The 22,465-nt window shown below is 34.2% G+C and overlaps 1 protein-coding gene across 4 annotated transcripts in view; it reads right to left on the minus strand.

Moving 5' to 3' along the window:
- Positions 1–16,488: 16,488 nt before the first annotated feature.
- The window catches only part of GALNT13 (polypeptide N-acetylgalactosaminyltransferase 13), a 559,171-nt gene continuing 553,194 nt past the window's right edge, over positions 16,489–22,465 (minus strand). For 2 of the 4 annotated variants that reach the window (XM_032638557.1, XM_032638556.1), the window contains exon 13: positions 20,130–20,326. In XM_032638557.1, the coding sequence (XP_032494448.1) occupies positions 20,138–20,326 (189 nt within the window). In that variant the 3' untranslated portion in view covers positions 20,130–20,137. Of the gene's footprint in view, positions 16,859–20,129; positions 20,327–22,465 lie in introns of those variants that run through there. The other 2 variants (XM_032638559.1, XM_032638558.1) reach the window with 2 other exon arrangements.

A 22,465-nucleotide genomic window follows, 5' to 3' on the forward strand; every position in this document is an offset into this window, starting at 1 on the left:
ATGATAATCTCTAGATCCATCCTTATTGCTGCAAATGGCATTATTTCATTCTTTTTTATGGCTCAGTAATATTCCATTGTAGACATGTACCACATCTTTATCCAATTTTCTGTCAATGGACATTTAGGCTGCTTCCATGTATTGGCTATTAAAAGTAGTGCTGCAATGAATATTAGGGTGCATGTGTCTTTTCGAATTATGGTTTTCTCTAGATATATGCCCAGGAGTGGGATTGCTGGATCATATGGTAGCTCTATTTTTAGTTTTTTAAGGAACCTCCATACTGTTCTCCATAGTGGCTGTACCAATTTACATTTCCACCAACAGTGTAGGAAGGTTCCCTTTTCTTCACACCCTTTCCAGCATTTATTGTTTGTAGATTTTTTTGATGATGGCCATTCTGACCAGTGTGAGGTGATACCTCACTGTAGTTTTGATATGCATTTCTCTAATAATTAATGATGTTGAGCATCTTTTCATGTGCCTCTTGGCCATCTGTATGCCTTCTTTGGAGAAATGTCTATTTAGATCTTCTGCCCATTTTTCTATTGGGTTTGTTTTTGTTGTTGTTTTATGAGCTGTTCGTATATTTTGGAGATGAATCCCTTGTTGGTGGCTTTGTTTCCAAGTATTTTCGTCCATTCTTCGGGTTGTCTTTTTGTTTTGTTTATGGTTTCCTCTGCTATGGAAAAGCTTTTAAGTTTAATCAGGTCCCATTTGTTTATTTTTGTTTTTATTTTCATGACTAGGAGGTGAATCCAAAAAGATACTGCTGCAATTTATGTCAAAGAGTTCTGCTTATGTTTTCCTCTAGGAGTTTCATAGTATCTGGTCTTATATTGAAGTCTTTAATCTATTTTGAGTTTATTTTTGTGTATGGTGTTAGAGAGTATTCTAATTTCATTCTTTTACTTATAGCTCTCCAGTTTTTCTAGCACTACTAATTGAAGAGACTCTCTTTTCTCCATTGTATATTCTTCCCTCCTTTGTTGTAGATTAATTGACCATAGGTGTGTGGGTTTATTTCTGGGCTTTCTATCCTGTTCCATTGATCTATATTTCTGTTTTTGTGCCAGTACCATACTGTTTTGAGGACTGTAGCTTTGTAGTATATTGTGAAGTCAGGGAGCCTGATTCCTCCAGCTCCGTTTTTCTTTCTCAAGATTGCTTTGGCTGTTGGGGGTCTTTTGTGTCTCCATACAAATTTTAAGATTTTAAAATTCTAGTTCTGTGAAAAATGCCATTGGTAATTTGACAGGGATTGTACTGAATCTGTAGATTGCTTTGGGTAGTATAGTCATTTTGACAATGTTGGTTCTTCCAATCCAAGAACATGGTATATCTCTCCATCTATTTGTGTCGTCTTTGATTTCTTTGATCGTGTCTTATAGTTTTTGGAGTACAGGTCTTTTGTCTCCGTAGGTAGGTTTGTTCCGAAGTATTTTCCTCTTTTTGATGCATTGGTAATGGGGTTGTTTCTTGAATTTCTCTTTCTGATTGTTTGTTTTTAGTGTATAGAAATGCCACAGATTTCTGTGTGTTAATTTTGTAACTGCAGCTTTGCTGAATTTATTGATGAGTTCTAGTAGTTTTCTGATAACATCTTTAGGATTTCCTGTGTATAGTATCATGTCATCTGCAAACAGTGACAGTTTTACTTCTTCATTTCCTATTTGGATTCCTTTTATTTCTTTTTCTTCTCTGATTGCTGTGGCTAGGACTTGTAAAACTATGTTGAATGAAAGTGGCATGAGTGGTCATCCTTGTCTTCCTGATCTTAGAGGAAATACTTTCAGCTTTTCACCGTTGAGTATGATTTATTATGTTGAGGTATGCTCCCTCTATGCCCACTTACTTTCTGGAGAGTTTCTATCTTAAATCGATGTTGAATTTTGTCAAAAGGTTTTTCTGATCTATTGAGATGATCATGTGGCTTTTATTTTTCAGTTTGTTGATGTGTATCACACTGATTGGTTTGCGTATATTGAAAAATCCTTGCATCCCTGGGATAAATTCCACTTGATCATGGTATATAATCCTTTTAATGGATTGTTGGATTCGAATTGCTAGTATTTTGTTGAGGATTTTTGCATCTATGTTCATCAGTGATATTGGCCTATAATTTTTGTGTGTGTGTGTGTGTGGTATCTTTGGCTTTTGTATCAGGGTGATGGAGGCCTCACAGTATGAGTTTGAGAGTGTTCCTTCCTCTATGATTTTTTGGAACGGTTTCAGAAGGGTAGGTGTTAACTCTTCTCTAAATGTTTGATAGAATTTGCCTGTGAAGCCATCTGGTTCTGGACTTTTGTTTGTTGGGGTTTTTTTTTTAATCACAGTTTCAATTTCAGTACTTTCAGTACTTGTGATCTATTCGTATTTTCTGTTTCTTCCTGGTTCAGTCTTGGGAGCATGTACTTTTCTAAGAATATTTCCATTTCTAACAGGTTGTCCATTTTGTTGGCATACAGTTGGCTGTAGTAGTCTCTTATGATCCTTTGTATTTCTGTGATGTCAGTTGTAACTTCTCCTTTTTCATTTCTAATTTTATGGATTTGAATTCTTTCCCTTTTTTCCTTGATGAGTCTGGCTAAGTATTTATCAATTTTGTTTATCTTTTCAAAGAACCAGCTATTAATTTCATTGATCTTTGCTATTGTCTTCTTCATTTTTGTTTCATTTATTTCTTCTCTCATCTGTATGATTTCTTTCCTTCTACTAACTTTAGGTTTTGTTTGTTCTTCTTTCTCTAGTTGCTGTATGTGTAAGGTTAGGTTGTTTATTTGGGATTTTGTTTGTTTCCTGAGGTAAGATTGTATTGCTGTGAACGTCCCTCTTAGAACTTCTTTTGCTGCATCTCATAGGTTTTGGATCATTGTGCTTTTATTTTCATTTGTCTCTAGGTATATTTTGATTTCCTCTTTGATTTCTTCAGAGATCCATTGGTTGTTTATTAGCATACTGTTTAGCCTCCACATGTTTGTGTTTTTCACAGTTTTTTTGTTGTAGTTGATTTCTAATTTCATAGTGTTGTGGTTGGAAAGGATGCTTGATGTGATTTCAGCTTTTTTAAATTTACTGAGGCTCATCTTAGTATTAGAACTTATTAAATATTAGAAAATATGCTAATAAGACATGGGAAAAGTTAATGGTCTAATTTTTGATCCTTGATACTAATTAATATTTTTAAGTTCAATGCTATTGGCAACTTCAGTTCTTAAAGTTAGAAATAACTTATATAATGATCCGTGTACAGGCACATGTACATTAATATGAACTTTGATGCTAATTGCATCTTTTGACAAACCATGCAGCAATAACCCTAATAGCATTGGATATCATTTTAAAATATTCATCTGTGAAAGCTGGAATTTAGGATCAATAGAGCTTATCATAAGCAGAGTTTTTTATTTCAGTACAGGAACTACTGAGAGATGGCCAAAAATGATTTCATTCTGGGCTTACTTCTGCAAATGTAAAGTGATAATTTTCAGAGAAGCTGATGTGAAGAGTTTCTTACGTAAAGTGCCTATAATCCAGAATGTGACTGCCCCAGGATGCTCTAGTTTAAATTCTACCGCACTGACTGGGGGGCCACAAGGGGTAAGCACAGGGCTTTTAGTCCATTTATTTATGGTACAGAACAGAAGCCAATTTTCATACATGCTGGGAAAATGAGGGAAAAGATAGATACAAAATGCCTGGACATTTTTTTTTGAATTTTTTTTTTTAATACAGCAGGTTCTTATTAGTTATTCATTTTATACATATTAGTGTATATGTCAATCCAAATCACCCCATTTATACCCCCCCCACTTCCCCCCTTTGTGTCCATACATCTGTCTCTCTGTTTCTGCCCTGCAGACGGGTTCATCTGTACCATTTTTCTAGGTTCCACATATGTGTGTTAATATACGATATTTGTTTTTCTCTTTCTGACTTACTTCACTCTGTATGACAGTCTCTAGATCCATCCACATCTCTACAAATGACCCAATTTCATTCCTTTTTATGGCTGAGTAATATTGCATTGTATACATGTACCACATCTTTATCCATTCATCTGTTGATGGGCATTTAGGTTGCTTCCATGACCTGACTGTTGTAAATAGTGCTGCAATGAATATTGGGGTGCATCTGTCTTATTGAAATATGCTTTTCTCTGGGTATATGCCCAGTAGTGGGATTGCTGGGTCATATGGTAATTCTATTTTTAGTTTCTTAAGGAACCTCCAGACTGTTCTCCATAGTGACTGTATCAATTTACATTTCCACCAACAGTGCAAGAGGGTTCCCTTTTCTCCACACCCTCTCCAGCATTTGTTTGTAGATTTTCTGGTGATGCCCATTCTAACTGGTGTGAGGTGATAATCTCATTGTAGCTTTGATTTGCATTTCCCTAATAATTAGTGATGTTGAGCAGCTTTTCATGTCCTTCTTGGCCATCTGTATGTCTTCTTTGGAGAAATGTCTATTTAGGTCGTCTGCCCATTTTTGGATTGGCTTGTTTGTTTTTACAATATTGAGCTCATGAACTGTTTATATATTTTGGAGATTAATCCTTTGTCTGTTGATTCATTTGCAAATATTTTCTGCCATTCTGAGTGTTGGCTTTTCATCTTCTTTGAAGTTTCCTTTGCTTTGCAAAAGCTTTTAAGTTTCATTAGGTCCCATTTGTTTATTTTTGTTTTTATTTCCATACTCTAGGAGGTGGATCAAAAAAGATCTTGCTGTGATTTATGTCAAAGAGTGTTCTTCCTATATTTTCCTCTAAGTTTTATAGTGTCCGGTCTTAACATTTAGGTCTCTAATCTATCTTGAGTTTATTTTTGTTTATGGTGTTAGAGAGGGTTCTAATTTCATTCTTTTCCATGTAGCTGTCCATTTTTCCCAGCACCACTTATTGAAGAGACTGTCTTTTCTCCATTGTATATCCTTGCCTCCTTTGTCATAGATTAGTTGACCATAGGTGCGTGGGTTTATCTCTGGGCTTTCTCTCCTGTTGCGTTGATCTGTATTTCTGTTTTTGTGCCATATTGTCTTGATTACTGTAGCTCTGTAGTATAGACTGAAGTCAGGAAGGCTGATTCCTCCAGCTCCGTTTTTTCCTTCAAGACTGCTTTGGCTATTCGGGGTCTTTTGTGTCTCCATACAAATTTTAAGATTTTTTGTTCTAGTTCTGTAAAAAATGCCATTGGTAATTTGATAGGGATTGCATTGAATCTGTAGATTGCTTTGGGTAGTAGAGTCATTTTCACAATATTGGTTCTTCCAATCCAATAACATGGTATATCTCTCCATCTGTTTTTATCATCTTTAATTTCTTTAATCAGTGTTTTACAGTTTTCTGCATACAGGTCTTTTGTCTCCTTAGGTAAGTTTATGCCTAGGTATTTTATTCTTTTTGTTGCAGTGGTACATGGGAGTGTTTTCTTGATTTCACCTTCAGATTTTTCATGATTAGTGTATAGGAATGCATTAATTTGGTATCTTGCACCTTCACCAAATTCATTGATTAGCTCTAGTAGTTTTCTGGTGGTATCTTTAGGATTCTCTATGTATAGTATCATGTTATCTGCAAACAGTGACATTGTACTTCTTTTCCAGTCTGGATTCCTTTTATTTCTTTTTGTTCTCTGATTGCCTTGGCTAGGACTTCCAAAACTACGTTGAATAATAGTGGCAAGAGGGACATCCTTGTCTTATTCCTGATCTTAGAGGAAATGCTTTCAGTTTTTCTCCATTGAGAATGATGTTTGCTGTGGGTTTGTTGTATATGGCCTTTATTATGTTGAGGTAGGTTCCCTCTATGCCCACTTTCTGGAGAGTTTTTAATCATAAATGGGTGTTGAATTTTGTCAAAAGCTTTTTCTGCATCTATTGTGATGATCATATGGTTTATATTCTTCAGCTTATTAATATGGTGTATGACATTGATTGACTTGCATATATTGAAGAATCCTTGTATCCCTGGGATAAATCCCACTTGATCATGGTGTATGATCCTTTTAATGTGTTGTTGGATTCTGTTTGCTAATATTTTGTTGAGGAGTTTTGCATCTATATTCATCAGTGATATTGGTCTGTAAGTTTCTTTTTTTGTAGTATCTTTGTCTGGTTTTGGTATCAGGGTGATGGTGGCCTCATAGATTGAGTTTGGGAGTGTTCCTTCCTCTGCAATTTTTTGGAAGAGTTTGAGAAGGATGGGTGTTAGCTCTTCTCTAAATGTTTGATAGAATTCACCTGTGAAGCCATCTGGTCCTGGACTTTAGTTTGTTGGAAGATTTTTAATCACAGTTTCAATTTCCTTACTTGTGATTGGTCTGTTCATATTTTCTATTTCTTCCTGTTTCAGTCTTGGAAGGTTAGACCTTTCTAAGAATTTGTCCATTTCTTCCATTTTTTCCATTTTATTCGCATAGAGTTGCTTGTAGTAGTCTCTTAGGATGCTTTGTATTTCTGCGGTTTCTGTTGTAACATCTTTTTCATTTCTAATTTTATTGATTTGGTCCTCTCCCTCCTTGATGAGTCTGGCTAATGGTTTATCAATTTTGTTTATCTTCTCAACGAATCAGCTTTTAGTTTTATCGATCTTTGCTATTGTTTTCTTTGTTTCTATTTCATTTATTACTGCTCTGACCTTTATGATTTCTTTCCTTCTCCTAACTTTGGGTTTTGTTTGTTCTTCTTTCTCTAGTTCTTTTAGGTGTAAGTTTAGATTATTTCAGATTTTTCTTGTTTCTTGAGGTAGGTGTGTATAGCTATAAACTTCCCTCTTAGAACTGCTTTTGCTGCATCCCATAGGTTTTGGATCATTCTGTTTTCACTGTCATTTGTCTCTAGGTAATTTTTGATTTCCTCTTTGATTTCTTCAGTGATCTCTTGGTTATTTAGTAACGTATTGTTTAGCCTCCATGTGTTTGTGTTTCTTATGTTTTTTTCCTTGCAATTGATTTCTAATCTCATAGCATTGTGGTCAGAAAAGATGCTTTATATGATTTCAGTTTTCTTAAATTTACTGAAGCTTGATCTGCGATTCAAGATGTGATCTATCCTGGGGAATGTTCTCTGTGCAGTTGAGAAAAAAGTGTAATCTGCTAGTTTTTGATGGAATGTTCTCTAAATATTGATTAAATCTATGTGGTCTGTTGTGTTATTTAAAGCTTGTTTTTCCTTATTAATTTTCTGTTTGGATGATCTGTCCATTGATGTAAGTGAGGTGTTAAAAGTCCCCCAGTATTACTGTGTTACTGTCGATTTCCTCTTTTATAGCTGTTAGCAGTTGCCTTATGTATTGAGGTGCACCTATGTTGGGTGCATATATATTTATAATTGTTATATCTTCTTGTTGGATTGATCCCTTGATCATTACATAGTGTCCTTCCTTGTCTCTTGTAACATTGTTTATTTTAAAATGTATTTTATCTGATATGAGTATTGCTACTCCAGCTTTCTTTTAATTTCCATTTGCATGGAATAATTTTTTCCATCCCCTCACTTTCAGTCTGTATGTGTCCCTAGGTCTGAAGTGGGTCTCTTGTAGACAGCATATATATGGGTCTTGTTTCTGTATCCATTCAGCGAGCCTGTGTGTTTTGTTTGGAGCATTTAATCCATTCATGTTTAAGGTAATTATCTATAAGTATGTTCCCACCGTTTTCTTAATTGTTTTGGGTTTGTTTTGTAGGTCCTCTTCTTCTCCTGTGTTTTAAAATGCCTGGACATTTCTTATCCATCAAAACCATCCTTTATATCAGCTTTTCTTCTAGATGGAGAATCAACACTCAACATGTCATACATACCATAAGCCTGCCCTTAGGTAGTTCATATTTTTTTTCAAGAGGCACTCTACCTGAGTCATTGTTAACCCGTTCAGGTGCCCTTCAAGGAATACCCTTAGTGGGCATGTTGACTGATAAGGACCAAGAAGCTTGCCAGCTCAGCCCACAGAGAGATGGCAGTGTAACTCACCAGGCTTTAAAATTCTTACTCTTTCCACTACACCCTAATTATAGGATTAAAATATCAGGATCTATTTCAAGGTTAAAAAAACTGACCTGAGTTGTTAACTTCACAAGAGTTGTGAAGCAAGAGTACCAGTCTACTGCTTGACTGGTAATGAAAGAGATTTCTGTTGGGTGCAATCAACTATCCTTAGGTCTTCAGAGTCTGCCACCAGCACTTCTACCTCTTGCCAAAAATGTTACAGTGTTAGGGCCTCCTGGATCTGTTGGTGGTAGGTGGAATAGAAAAGAGTGTCAAGGTGGAGAGATGATACTTCAGGTTTGAGAAACAGAAGAGGGAGAAGCCCATCTCCCTACTCAACTCGGGAGATTCGTGCACATAAATGTTGACTCTAATAAAGGTTGCTGTAGGGAAAATTTAATTATCAGTATTTTTAAAATTTGGAATTTATAAATTTATATCTTCACTTTAAATGTATATTCCTAGGAATGTGTAAGTAGTATGTATATAGTGTTTACAAATAAACCTTAGAGAGATATAACAATATATATATACAAATAAAGTTAGTCTGTGATAGCAAATGTTATTTTATGATTCAGGGGTTGATCACATCTCCAGCTGCCTTGTCATCCTAACATTCCATTATCTTATCACAAAATACCATGCTTCTGTTAGAGGGAAAGTGCCCATATGAGTCATGCCAAATTTAATTACTCTAATACTCATATAATTATGGAGTTAAGTTCCAAATACATCCATTCCCTTAAAAATTAATAGTTTTGCAATGAAGAAAGACAGTGTAATCTTAGTAGGAGGACATTTAAAAAGTAAAGAGGAGGTTAAAATGTATCAACATAAAAAGAACAAGAAAAATATCAGTCCTTTTCTTTCTGCCTCACCCTAGGCATGGAATATAGTACACCAGTAGAAGGGAGAAAATATGGAATTCATTTGACACACAGAAAATATTTATTGGGTGCCTAGTATGTGCCATGCATTGTTCTAGATACATGCATTATCACAATGTAATTGAGATCCCTGCCCTTTGGTATTTTTTATTCAAGTAGTGGGTGCTTGGTGGGCGTGGAAGGTGGAGAGAAGGAGGCGGTAAGTAAGTGAGCATTAAAGGCAGTAAGTAAATTTTTTTATATTCTTGTTTTAAAATTTTTATTGGAATATAGTTGATTTACAATGTTATGTTAGTTTCAGGTGTACAGCAGAGTGAATCAGTTATACATACATATATATCTACTCTTTTTTAGATACTTTTCCCATATAGGCCATTAGAAGGTATTGAATAGAGTTCTCTGTGCTATACAGTAGGTCCTTATTAGTTATCTTTTTTTCCTTGCGGTACGCGGGCCTCTCACTGCTGCGGCCCCCCGCCGCCGCGGAGCACAGGCCCTGGATGCGCAGACCCAGCAGCCATGGCTCACAGGCCCAGCCGCTCCACGGCTTGTGGGATCCTCCCAGACCGGGGCACGAACCCATGTCCCCTGCATCGGCAGTCGGACTCCCAACCACTGCGCCACCAGGGAAGCCCTAGTTATCTATTTTATATCTAGTAGTGTGTTATATGTCAATCTGAATCTCTCAAATTATCCCTCTCCCCTTCCCCCCCACCCAGTAACCATAAGTTTGTTTTCTACATCTGTGACTCTAGTTCTGTTTTGTAAATAAGTTCACTTGTAACTTTTTTTTAGATTCCACATGTGAATACTATCATAAGATATTTTGTCTTTCTCTGTCTGACTTACTTCACCCAGTATCACAATCTCTAGGTCCATCCATGTTGATGCAAATGGCATTATTTTTTTTTCTTAATGGCTGAGTAATATTCTGTTGTTTCAATATATATGTACCACCACATCTTCTTTATTCCTATGTTGATGGACATTTAGGTTGCTTCCATGTCCTGGGTATTACAAATAGTGCTGCTATAAACATTGGGGTGCACTTGAAAGACAAGGTTGTGCTTTTGGACAAGAGTAACAGAAAATAATGTAGCAGAAAAAAAGGTGTAACTTGGAGTCCCACCATGTTACAGAAAGCCAAGAAGGGACTTTTTGGGTGTAAGATATAAAATCTAGACAATATCCTTTACTCTTACTGACAATTATAGAAAAAGTTTTGGAACCAATGTGTTATTCATAATGTTTTCAAATCAATGAGCTTCTCAATCATGCAAACATAATGCAATATTTTAGTTGAGTTTTCTTCGAATAAAATTATGAAACTAGATATTAGAATCCTCCCTCCCTCCCTCCCTTCCTTCCTCCTTCCTTCTTTCTTTTCCTTCCTCCTTCCTCCTTTCTTTTAGCTTAGCAGATGAAATGCTATTTTATTATTTTATCCCTTGATTCTATGTGTGTCTAGGAATGTAGGGCTGATCCTGGGGAATCACTTCACTGTAGTGTGGGTAGCCTCCATCTGCTCCTCCAAACTCTGACAAGACTTGTCTTCCAGGATCCCGGCACACGAATCAAGGAATTGGGTATGATGCACAGTATTCTGAAAAATAATTTTCATCATATAATAGCAAACGTTAACTTTTCTATTTGAAGTCATTTTTATAAACAGAAAAAGAAAAAAATCAAACAATTTTAAATAAATGATAAATTTAAAATATGCACATTTTAATGTTTCTATTTTATATATATTTGGTATCAAAATTGTACTGGGACCACAATATTTTTTTACTGCCAAGAGATATCAATAGGCACTTATTATTTATTTAAATCTACAAAATGGAACATAAGCATAAAATATTGAAATTATTTGTTTGAAATGCTGACAAAATTTTTTAAAAAGACAACATAAAGGAAGACTAAATTGGTATATTTTAATTCTACAAAAATGTATAAATATTGAAATTTATAGCAGAGGAACAATTATTTAGTAATGCTTACAACATTTAAAATGTGTAATTCTTGATGCACAGTCTACTTTTATAAATGTTAAAGAACTGTGTGCCAAGCATTGATCTAAAACAGTTTTGCAATAGTTTCTCCTTAGCTGTGGCTATACTGACCAAAAAAGCAAAAGCTCCAAAAAAAAAAAATCATAAAATCATCATGTCCTTTTTTTTCCCACTTGTGCTATTTTTAGCTAAAAGTACAACTGAAACCAAGCAGCAGCTTACATTCATTTTATCCCAAATTAAAAGCATGATGAAAATTTCATTTTTTAACCATTATAGATATAGCCTTAATCATCTAATTTCCCGTCCTCATTTGTGCTCATTAAAAACAGAATATTAAGTGATTTGTTCTCCCTAGCTAAAAACAAAAGCAGAATGATAACTTTTTATAATGATGATATAAATATCATAGAAGTGGTCTTTATCTTAAAAGATAGTAAACAGAAAAGCTGCCCTGCATCACTAGTATTTCAGAAGGATTTTTTTAAACAAATACAATTAAAATTGCCTTTAGAATTTATTGAACAATATAAAACAAAAGTTGGACACAAATTTATACAAACTATTTAAAACACATTGCTGGTGTTCATTCAGTACCTTAAATTCATACAATACCTTATACCTAATAGCAGTTTGACCATGGTGTAAGTCACACCAGATGTGTTTATGTGCTATACAGAAGAGTGACTGATTTATTGATTGCATATTTTGATAAATTGAGGAAAAATGGGAAAAAATGGTAGTGGCTGAATCCTGAAACACAAACTGTCTTAAGACTTAACCAGATTTTTGCTGCCTAACTGATTGGAAATTTATTCAAGATTTGTAGATATCAACTGTGCATAAAGACAGATTGTAGATGATGACATATCCGTTAAGATCTTGAATTTCCTAAATTCTTCATATTTATTAAATCAGCACTAGTTTTAGCATCTGTAAATAAGATGCCAATAAAATGGTTGTGATCAGATAAGATCATCATTTCACAAGTGGTGAAAACAATGTAGGGGGGTAGCCAAAATTTTAATTACGGAACCAATTTGTACTATATTCTTAACCTCCCACCAAAAAATTAAAAAGGTAAAATCTTTCCTATTGTTTTATTGTTGTATTCTTTTCTCTCTTTACTTTTTTTCCCCTTTTTATTATTAGGCTGTTTCTAAGCACCATGGCAAAATTGAAATTGTGGGTTGTGTTTATGACAGTCTACAGAGCTCCACTGGGGCGCTTATAAGTCTCTGCCTATTACCCTGCAGTCTTTGAAGCTGCATAACCTAGAACCTACCCAATAGTCACAGTAATAGATGGTCTAATTCTGTGCAAGCTGTAGGCCAATCTAACTTTTACTTTGAACATAATTATAAGGAAAATAGAATTGAAGGGGGAGGATGCTCTGTTAGTTACTGCGGAAGAGGCTATTGCCCAGTAATACTAGAATGTTCTGTAATCATGCTGTTTCCTGTTAATCTCTTTATTTTTTGCTGCAGGTCTTTATTTGTTGTCTATAGCAGTATTTTATAGGACTAATCTTATTTAAGCACAAAAGATAGTGAGAATTTATATATCTCTGAATAATCAACGTACTTACCATAAAATGTTTAACAAAGACATTTTTCTCATTATTGTGCCTTTTTTTTTGGAGTGCTTTTTAATTGAAGACAATATTAGGTTATATTAACAATGATGAGTTCTGGCAACACGAATTACAGCTATATGATCTTTGGGCAAGCCACATTACACATCTGGGTCTCAGGCTTATTATCTATTAACAGGTAAACAAAGACTAGGTCATCTGTAAAGTCCTTTAAAAGATTCTGCAATTGTGTTTTTTTCATAGACTTGCTCATAGAAAATAAATTTAGTAATTGCTCCTGTGAAACCATGAAAATACATATGATTCTTAAGAGAATGGTATGTCTCCCCTCTAGAAATAAAAGTCTATGCCTTCAAATGGCCACCGAACTCAACCAAAAAATAAAAATAATTTTATCTTAATAGAGCAACTTATATAATACAGCAGCATGTTTATAAAATGTCTTGTTTCACTTCCATAAGGCAGGATATTTTATCATACAGAACAAAACATAGTCCATACACGAATGTGAAGAATATTAGTAAGAAAATTATATTTGGAGACAGTTATGCAAATCCTGTCTAAATATATTACTAGACTTTACTTTAAAATATAAAATAATGTGCCCAAAATATGATACAGTAGCACTTAGCAAATTAACACACGTTTTTCAGTTCATTAATTCAATAAATGTTTAAAGAATATTTACCATGTGCCAAGAACTCTACCGGGAATATCACAGTGAATAAAACTAACAAAGTGCAGGTTTTTAGGAGGCTTACATTCTAGGGTATGAGATGGGAATGTTGGGGGGTGAGGAAGTAGAATGATAGACAAAATATAAAGAAGCAAATTTGTAGTTTGTGAGTGTACAAGGAATAGAGAGGGCAGGAGGGAGAAGGGTTTGCCTTACTGATGAGGTATTTGAACAGAGACCTAAAGAAAATGAGTGAGAGTTCTCTTGGGCAAGAGAACAAAACATTAAGACAGAAATTTGCTTGGCAGTCACAGTAGAATAAGGGGCAGTCAGAAGTGTGTGTGTGTGTGTGTGTGTGTGTGTGTTTGTAGAGGGATATCATTCATGAAGGACCTTGAGGACCACTGTAAGAAGTTTGGTTGGAGAAACATGAAGTCACAGGGTTGTGAGCAGAGAAGTGAAACAATCAAATTTATGTTTAACAGAATGACTTTCGCTGTTGTATTGAAAAAAGACAACTGGGGCAAGGATTGGGAAATTAGGAAACCAAATTATATTCATATTTCAATTTAAAAGGTTACAGGTAGTGACACAGTGGATGTGGTGCCAAGTCGTTGATTCATGGTTATATTTCAGATACCGAATCAAGGGAATTTGCTGATGAATTAAAGTTGAGAGAGAGAGAGGAGTCAAAAGTGACTCTAGGGTTTTGATCTGAGCATCTGGAAGCCTGGAGTTGACATTAACTTCAATGGGGAAGACCTCAGATGAGGAAGATTCAAGTCATTTGAAATATTTATTAGTCTAGCTCCATAGACAAGGAGTGTATTAGATGAATGCATTGTGAATCCACTCATGATTTTAATTTTCTGTATTGAATACAGTATTTTTTTTTTTTTTTTTTTTTGCGGGAAGCGGTTCTCTCACTGTTGTGGCCTCTCCCGTTGTGGAGCACAGGCTCCGGACACACAGGCTCAGTGGCCATGGCTCACAGGCCTAGCCGCTCCGCGGCATGTGGGATCTTCCTGGACCAGGGCATGAACCCGTGTCCCCTGCATCGGCAGGCAGACTCTCAACCACTGTGCCACCAGGGAAGCCCTGAATACAGCATTTTTGAAAAGAAAATTTAATTAGTCATTAGTTTTGGGTGGTTTGTAATATTTAGTATTATTTTTTTTGTTTGTTGGACACTAACAGCATTTGCTGAAACCATATGAGGATTCTTTGAAAATTCTTCTCTGGCATTCAAGCTCAGGCAGTTTTCATATTTCCTGTATTTTTGCTATGACCATAATGAACTTTCAGATACTTAAAATGCTTCCAAAATGTGTCAAATTCAGTTTCAGTGGAGTAGCTATATTTTTAAAAACTTGTCATTGACTCTTCACTAGATAACATATGCATTTTGATTGACAAATCCATAATAAGTGAAACAGATTGTATAAAAGAGTTCTTGAGTGTTTAAGCTTTTTAAATTTAAGGAAGAATGCCTTGCAGGGACATTTTGTCATATTTTAGTCAGGACAAGAGGAAAAGAGGGAAGAAGAGAGTTAAAACGGAAACTGATTGTCAAGTCAGACCTCAGTTGACTTGTGAGGCCACTGTCAATTTAAGGCAGTGGTTTACTAGCTCTTAGGAGTCACAGCTTCCTTAGAAATTTACTGTAAGCAATGGATTCTCTCGTCAGAAAAAAATGCCCTGACATTAAAATTTTGTTTGTAATTTTAAATTTAAATAAATTTAAAACATATCAGCACAAATTTCATGGGTAGATTTTTCTTCTTCCTTTTCATGTCTTCTGCTCAAGTACTTTGAATGCAAAGGGTTTTAAAGATGGAAAAAAATTCCGGTATCCTCAGAGACTTTGAGGTGAGGGATGTCTACACTTTAAGGAGTAAACCTGAAATGCTTCATGTAGTGTAATTCTTCCTTAGAGTTATACCAGTTTAAAGCCATAAAAGGAAGGAATGCTAGCTGAGAAAATCGTACAGGATATTACTAGCTTTTACAAAGTGAGCTCTGTGTGTGTTTGTGTGTGTGTGTGTGTGTGTGTGTGTGTGTGTGTGTGTGTGTGTGAGAGAGAGAGAGAGAGAGAGAGAGTGAGGAGAGAGAGAGAGATTGCCTGTAGCCAACCTGATCAAACTGATTAATATTTTCTATTAGAGCTTTTAAAGAAAGGATGAGAGCCAACGATATGACATTCTCTACTCTAAGAGGTCACGTCTTCCATTCCCCCACCACCCCCTCCCTAAAATTTCTCTTAGCTGCTGAGTGCATTTACAATGAATAAAATACATATGTAGAGCAAGTTTATGGGCATTTTAAATGGTGTCACAGATTTTTCTTTTTTTTTCATGTTTTCTACTTACGTATTTTGAATACAAAGTGTTTTAAGATGGAAAAAGAACATGTGAAGGTAGCCTAATTATGACTGTGTTCCTTGAGTCATAATTTATGGCAAATGATATCTAGCATTTCAGTTAAAATAGAAGTTTAATGGATATATATTGAGTTCATTCCCCCAGTGATGAAAACTTTAGATATTCTGGCATAGCAATGAAATTCTGATAGTAATGCATTATTTTATTTAAATATAAAAATAAAGTAGTCACAGTGACTTAACTAAAATCCTAAATGCCAAAGAATTAAAAATTAGGGCTAATACTCTACCCTTCACCTACAATTCTGTGTAGCCTAAGTGACAAGTCCCAGTCTCTAGAGTGAAGAGAAAAATAACTGTAGAGTTTATGAGACAAAGTGGTTAAAAATTGAGTTTCCCACATCAATTCTAGGACCAAGCTGATTGTTACACTCAGCCTGTGTTAGAAGTGATTGCAACCCAAACAGAATATCTTTTTAAAATGTTTCAATTGTTGTTTTTAAGCTTCATTTTGCTCCCCTCAATGACTAGCTAGTTTCTTCTGATTTCATGTACTTTAAACTGAACTTTCAAATTCTCCTCCACTTTTTTGTTTAAATGTGATGTTTTTTAAGAACTCTATGAGATGTCTATATCCAATTTAAGTTTTTTCCTGGTACAAAATTTGGAACTGATTTTTGAGCAACAAATTCATTCCTTAGAAGTAATTCAATGTAATGGCCTTGCTGTTGACATAGAAATTCAACATGTTTCCATGAAGGTCCAGTAGAAACAGAGTTTATAAAACAATTTATAACATTTCATAATGAAGTTATTTTATAAGGCATTTACATTGTCCCTTTTTCCACATTATAAGAAAAAAATAAAAATAGCCCCCCCTCCCAAACTAATCCTGTGACATGATAGCAATAATTTTGTTTTTAAAAAGGAAACACAGTTTGTTTTTCAAGTTGTTCTGATGTTTAATAACAGTTTGCTGTTATTTATTCTATGTGCTTTTTAATCAGATACAAATTTTAGTGGGGAAATAAGCAAACATTCCTAAAAATGAATTATAAACAACTGTGTTTTAGAATACTAAAAGGATTTTAAAACTTTCAATTCAACAAAGTTAATATTTTTTCCTAATTGAAATAATGGAAAAGCATAAGTGTAGACACTTTCATGGCTTAGGGGAAATGGTCTTCATGCCCCCAGAGTCATGTTCCTTAGCAGCCATTGTTGAGATCTGCTTCCACTACAGTCCTGCATGGTAGGCACCATTTTATCTTCTTCAGAAGGTTCATCTAGACATTGATTACTGTTAACATGTCTCAAGGTGAGTCTCTGTAAAAGATAACCAATAATCAGTGCAACATATTTTATCTTAAACTTCACTAGCACATCAGATTAAATCTGCTCTTTAAAAAGTCCTTTTTTTTTTTTTGGTATAAACATTGCGATGTGTTTGTAAGAGGAACTGTGCACAGGTGGCTCTGAATTAATTATTATACAACTTTCACTGTTATGGTTTTATCATTGTCTAATGCACCTTTGTTTGCAGATGGTTAAAGAAATTGGCCGACATTTATCATACGTTGCCAAGAATTCAGGCTCCTTTGCAAAAAGCCCATTTGTGAGTTTAGAGTTCAGTTGAGGAGTGCAAATATTAAAAAGCTTTTACAGAATCTTAGTTTTCTTGGGCATGTGTTACTTAGTAACCATTTGGCAAATATGAAAAGAGATGTCACAGCTGTGACCCAGATGAACAAAACTGCTGGAGATGTTCCCTTTTCAAAATACTATACAAGCCATAGTATCTGTGACTGTGAGACATTCATTGTAGAAGAGTAATTACCATAGCAACAAAGATCTATCTTACTTGATGGTGTGCTCACCATATTTAGTTTGCATTTTTAAGGATCTTAAAAAATACCAGCATCAAATAAAAACAGATGTGATGGACATATTTTAAAAATATTATACCTATATATATTTTCATAACAGTATTAATAAGCATCCTCTCAGTACCCAAATGCTGAAATGTAATTCCAATAATTGCACCAGGTTAACCAGTCTTCTCTTTTGAGTTCACATTTACATTTTGAAGTCATATTTTTGGACTTTTCAGATATATATTTTAAGTCCACATGGTTTTATATACTAACTTATGCACTAATTGTATACATTATCATATACAGTTCTGCTTAGTTTCATGGGCAATGCCTAGAACCATACTACACGAAAAACTCCCCAGCCAGAAGAGACGTGTTTGAATATGGGAGGTGATTTGGAGATATATCTTGAAAAAAGTATCCATATATTATACTCTTGTTGCAAATTACCAAAATTAAAGATAGACAAATACTTTTTTTTGGGGGGGTGGGCTCTTGATATTATATTGAAAGTCAGAAGATAAAAAATGCAGGGGGTATGCAAAAAAATGGTGGTGAAACACTGCCTAGACACTTATAATTTGTTTTGGATTAGGACTACAAACACCCCGAACTGCGCTGTCCTGAGAAAAGATAGAATGGAAAATAGGCTTGTGGTAAAGGATGCTTAATAGACAACAAACAGGAAATTAAAAGAGCAAGACTATTAGATGTGAAGAAGATTTGAAGATTTAGGCCTTTGTTGTTGCTCTTTTCAATACATGGAATCAAGCCATTTATACTGAAAAATGGACAAAAGAAGAAATGGCCAAAGATAGGCAAGAAGATAGTTGATTTATGCTTATGATGCCAGAAATTATTTTGTTCATTTATGAACCAAAAGCCAACTTGGAAAAAGATACAAAAGAAAACAAGCATTTTTTTCTAGAAAGTTCTAGTTAAAAAATCAGAGTGTTCATTTTTGTTACGTACCTGAGGTCCTTTGTGTATATATGTCCTTTTCCAAAAAAGCCACTTACCCTTGTTTGCTTCTATTAGATCCTTTTAAAAAACACGTATATGACTTTAAGGATTAGATTGAATATGTGTTGTCAATTACATATGTGATAGTTTCTAAAATATTAGTAAGTATTCTTTCTAAAAAATGCATAAATATTTTCTTTGAAGGAATTCATTAGTAGTCAAAAGCCACTGCTGTTAAGATAACCAACCAAGGAAAATACTCTCCTTTTCAGTGTAGTGGAGTAGAAAGATCAGACACTTTAGGGTTAGATAGCCATAAGTGTGAATTTCTTCTTCCCAAGTTACTAGCCATGAAAATTTGGGCAAGCTACCAAATCATTCTGAGGACATACTTTGTCAGATGCTTAATTGTACTTACTAATATGTAAAAATGCTCTTTCCCTTACTGCTTAAAAAATTTGACCTTTAGTCAGCTATCTGTGATCACTTGCAACCTAAGGGTAAAATTGTTAACTATGTTTATAGGCATCAATGACTTACAGTAAAAATGACCTCTGATTGATTAACTGCATCTGCATCTGATAAACTGCATTATAATAGGAAGGCAAATAGTGGGCCTCTTTAAGTGCAAAAGACTTGTAATTTTGTGAGACTAAATAGTTAAATCTGAGATGACCACTTGGTGGGCATTGCACCTACCAGGTATGGTTTCTTGGAAAACAAACTAAGATAATATATGCAAATTGCCTTGTGCAAAAGGTCCGGATTTTTTCAGCTTTTCAATGTATGTTTGGAATGCCCTGTCTCAAATGTAAGTCTAATCTAAACAACATCCCTCTTCCCCCTCCTCTCCATACTTCCATTCTCGGCCTTGTCACAAGTATCCCAAGCTCAATTGTGTCCTCTACTAACAACCTTTAACTGATTCATCTGAACCAGAATAACTCCCTAACTTCCTATGTGTTCTCATAGAAAGGTATTGGACAATATAATAGCTTTTATTTACAGGACAATAATCCCCTTAAGATCAAGAGCTAGGACAGGTACTTATTGGACTTGAACTGAATAATAATTCATTTTACTGTCTACTGCGAAGATACTCACAAATCATACAAGTCAGAAAAGTACAATTTTTAAAAGCTTTTATTATTATAATTATGTCATTTAACCAGCCACAAAGAAATGCTCAGAAATAATTTACTTCATAAAGTTATTGAAAATTACATCTTAGTCTTCAATAATGCATTTGCTTTAAGTTTCAGGTTAAAATAGTAAATTTTAGAAAGGATATGTTGTATCTGCACACAAAGTGTCTGAATAAAAATTAACAATTTAATAATTTCAGTGTTCCAAAAACAATTTTTGGGCTATGTTAGTTTTTTTTTATTGGTTTTTTCAGCTCTGTTACAAAATCTATTGTCATATAGACATGGCTATAGTTAGAGCTAATATGTCATAATGTATTTCATCAGTTATACTTATGCATATGTATATTTGAAATAAAGAAAATACCTATAAATAATAATACACAAATACCTATTAATAAATAATAGACAAACCTATTAATAATAGACAAACACCACTTAATATATGCAGCCTCCAAATTAATAAGCAGCTAAGAAGTAACAGAAAAATAACTCCACGGAGAAATAGCACATAAAGATTTTTTTAAACCACATTTTAAAGAAATAAGTTTAGATTTCAGTACCAAAACATAAGAAAAACACTAAAATAAATTTAATAAAGTCTGCAACACAAACCTCCAAAATTATTTGAGAAAGTAATCAGTAGAATTCTTAAAAATATTTCTAAAAATTTCCTTTCTTGTATAGTTTCTTAGATGCCATTTTTGCAAAGGGTTATGATTACATATTTCCACAGTGGGCTGTTGGGAGCCATCAGCTACTTTGCTTACTGAGAGACAGGACTGGGTGAGTATGTGAAGAAGAGTGTGGGTCTGTTTGACAAAGAAAATAATGAGTAATGACAAAATCTAGTACAAAGGCAGTAATAAATCAATCATTCTCAGCAACATACAATTTCTACTGGATAAGCACTGAAAGCACACGTCACAATAATTGCATCCATGGAGCTGTGAGCCACATCCCTTTAGCTGACTTTCATGTCAACTGTATTCAGTAGGAGTAACTGAAGATAAGACTGAGAACACAGAGAAGAGCCTGAGACCAAATGATGAAACATTTGGGGCAAAAGTTTATTTTGGATAGAAAAGGTTATATTCTTAGTGTTCATTCCAGCAATAAAATGCTGTTAGCATTAAATGAGTTATTTTGTGAGTGCATATTCAAAACCGTTGATTAGTCCAGTGAGTTTTTGATTATGGTCTTTGGCTCCCTCATTCCTTTGCCCTAAGCTTGAGTGGATGCCAGGGAAGAATCTAGGGGATAATTTAGCTTTAGGGCTTGGCTTTACTTTGTACAATATGGTACTCAAGTTATTTCCACTGTGTTTTCACAGGGCTAACCTGGTGGCATTAAAAGTGTTCCACATATGCATTGGTGCATTCATCTAAATGTCAATTAGAAAGTTAATGAAGGGAGGAAAAAGAAAATGATTAACTCCATTTGGGCTGTTAATTTGACATAATTCTCCTAATTAATTTGTAATTAATTTATTTGTCTGTTTCTTGTTTTCCATCTATTTCCTCCACAGGAACATAAGCTCCAGGAATGCCAGGGACCATGACTATCTACATCATGAAGTCCAGTGCCTGATCACATGAGGTACTCTATAAGTTTGTTGATGGAAATATTTAGTGGAAGACCAATGCAGAAAATAAATTCTGATAAAATTAAACTACATCTCTTGGGCAGCTTACTGGATACAAATCATTGGATTTTTCCATTTCAAGGACTTACTTTCTACAGTCAAATGGTAGATAAATGATTTACAAAGATAGGAAAGGTAACATTATCATATATAATAAATTTTATTTGTGAAATGATACTGTTCATATAGTTGATTTGTTAAGGAGACTAGTTTTGGGGGCTTTTTATGAAATCAAGCTTGCCTTTCCTATCTATACTGTTTAAAATTTCTGGGTTTGATAATCCTCTACTCTTAGTGATTTTTGCAATGAACATTTTTTTGGTAAATGTCATGTTAACATCAAAGACCACAGTGTTAGTATGAATTTCATGTGTTATTAAAAAGAAAAATGAATTATAAAGTTTTCCTTGGTTTAAAACAAAAATAACTTGATTTTACTTATACTCAGGAAATGTACCTCCAGAATATGAATACAATATAAACTTTTCCATAAAAAATATATTTGTTGAAAAAAATATATATTTGTAATATTTTCCCCCAAAATGTTTATCACATGAATGACAATGAAACAAACTCAAAGAAATTTCACTCTAGGTACTTCTGAAAAACCATAAACCAGAAGAAATTAGAAATCTGAAACAACCCCTTTGAGATAAAAAATTATTTTTCATTTTTAAAAACCCACAAAAACATTTAGTGCTTTCATTTGTTTGGGAAAAAAAAAGTATAGTTTTTTTTTTTTCCTGAGTATTCTGTTTAGAAGAGATACCAATTGTTAATATTTTATTGGTTTTCTAGTAATTTTAATCCCTTATGCAAATTTATGTAATGGAGCTCATCTAGTTAAATAGACTTCACTTTATATTGTGGGCATCATTCTTATAATTAAATATTTTAAAAACCTAAAAAATAATTTCTACAAAGGAGACTTGCCAAAAATCATTTAACTTTTCCATTGACCGGGTTGGGGGATAGCCAATTTGGAACTACTATAAAAAATGCTGTGATAAACATCTCTGAACATCTCTCTCCACATCTATAATCATTTCTTTAATGATTCTTAGACGTGAAATCACAAGATCAAAAGGTATGAACATTTTAATACATAGTAGTAAATTAAAAAAAAATCTGTAATAATTATTTTGCAATAATAGCAACAGCAGTTTTCTTGTGATTACTCTATTCCAGAATACAGTATTTGTGTCATTTTCACTGCATCTGCATCAGTATTGTGTGTTGCCACTATAAACATTTCTTGACATATGGACAGGATAAATAAAGAAATGGATAAAAGAACACATATGAA

The sequence above is a fragment of the Phocoena sinus genome, chromosome 7, assembly GCF_008692025.1.
Source record: "Phocoena sinus isolate mPhoSin1 chromosome 7, mPhoSin1.pri, whole genome shotgun sequence".
NCBI classification, from domain to species: domain Eukaryota; kingdom Metazoa; phylum Chordata; class Mammalia; order Artiodactyla; family Phocoenidae; genus Phocoena; species Phocoena sinus.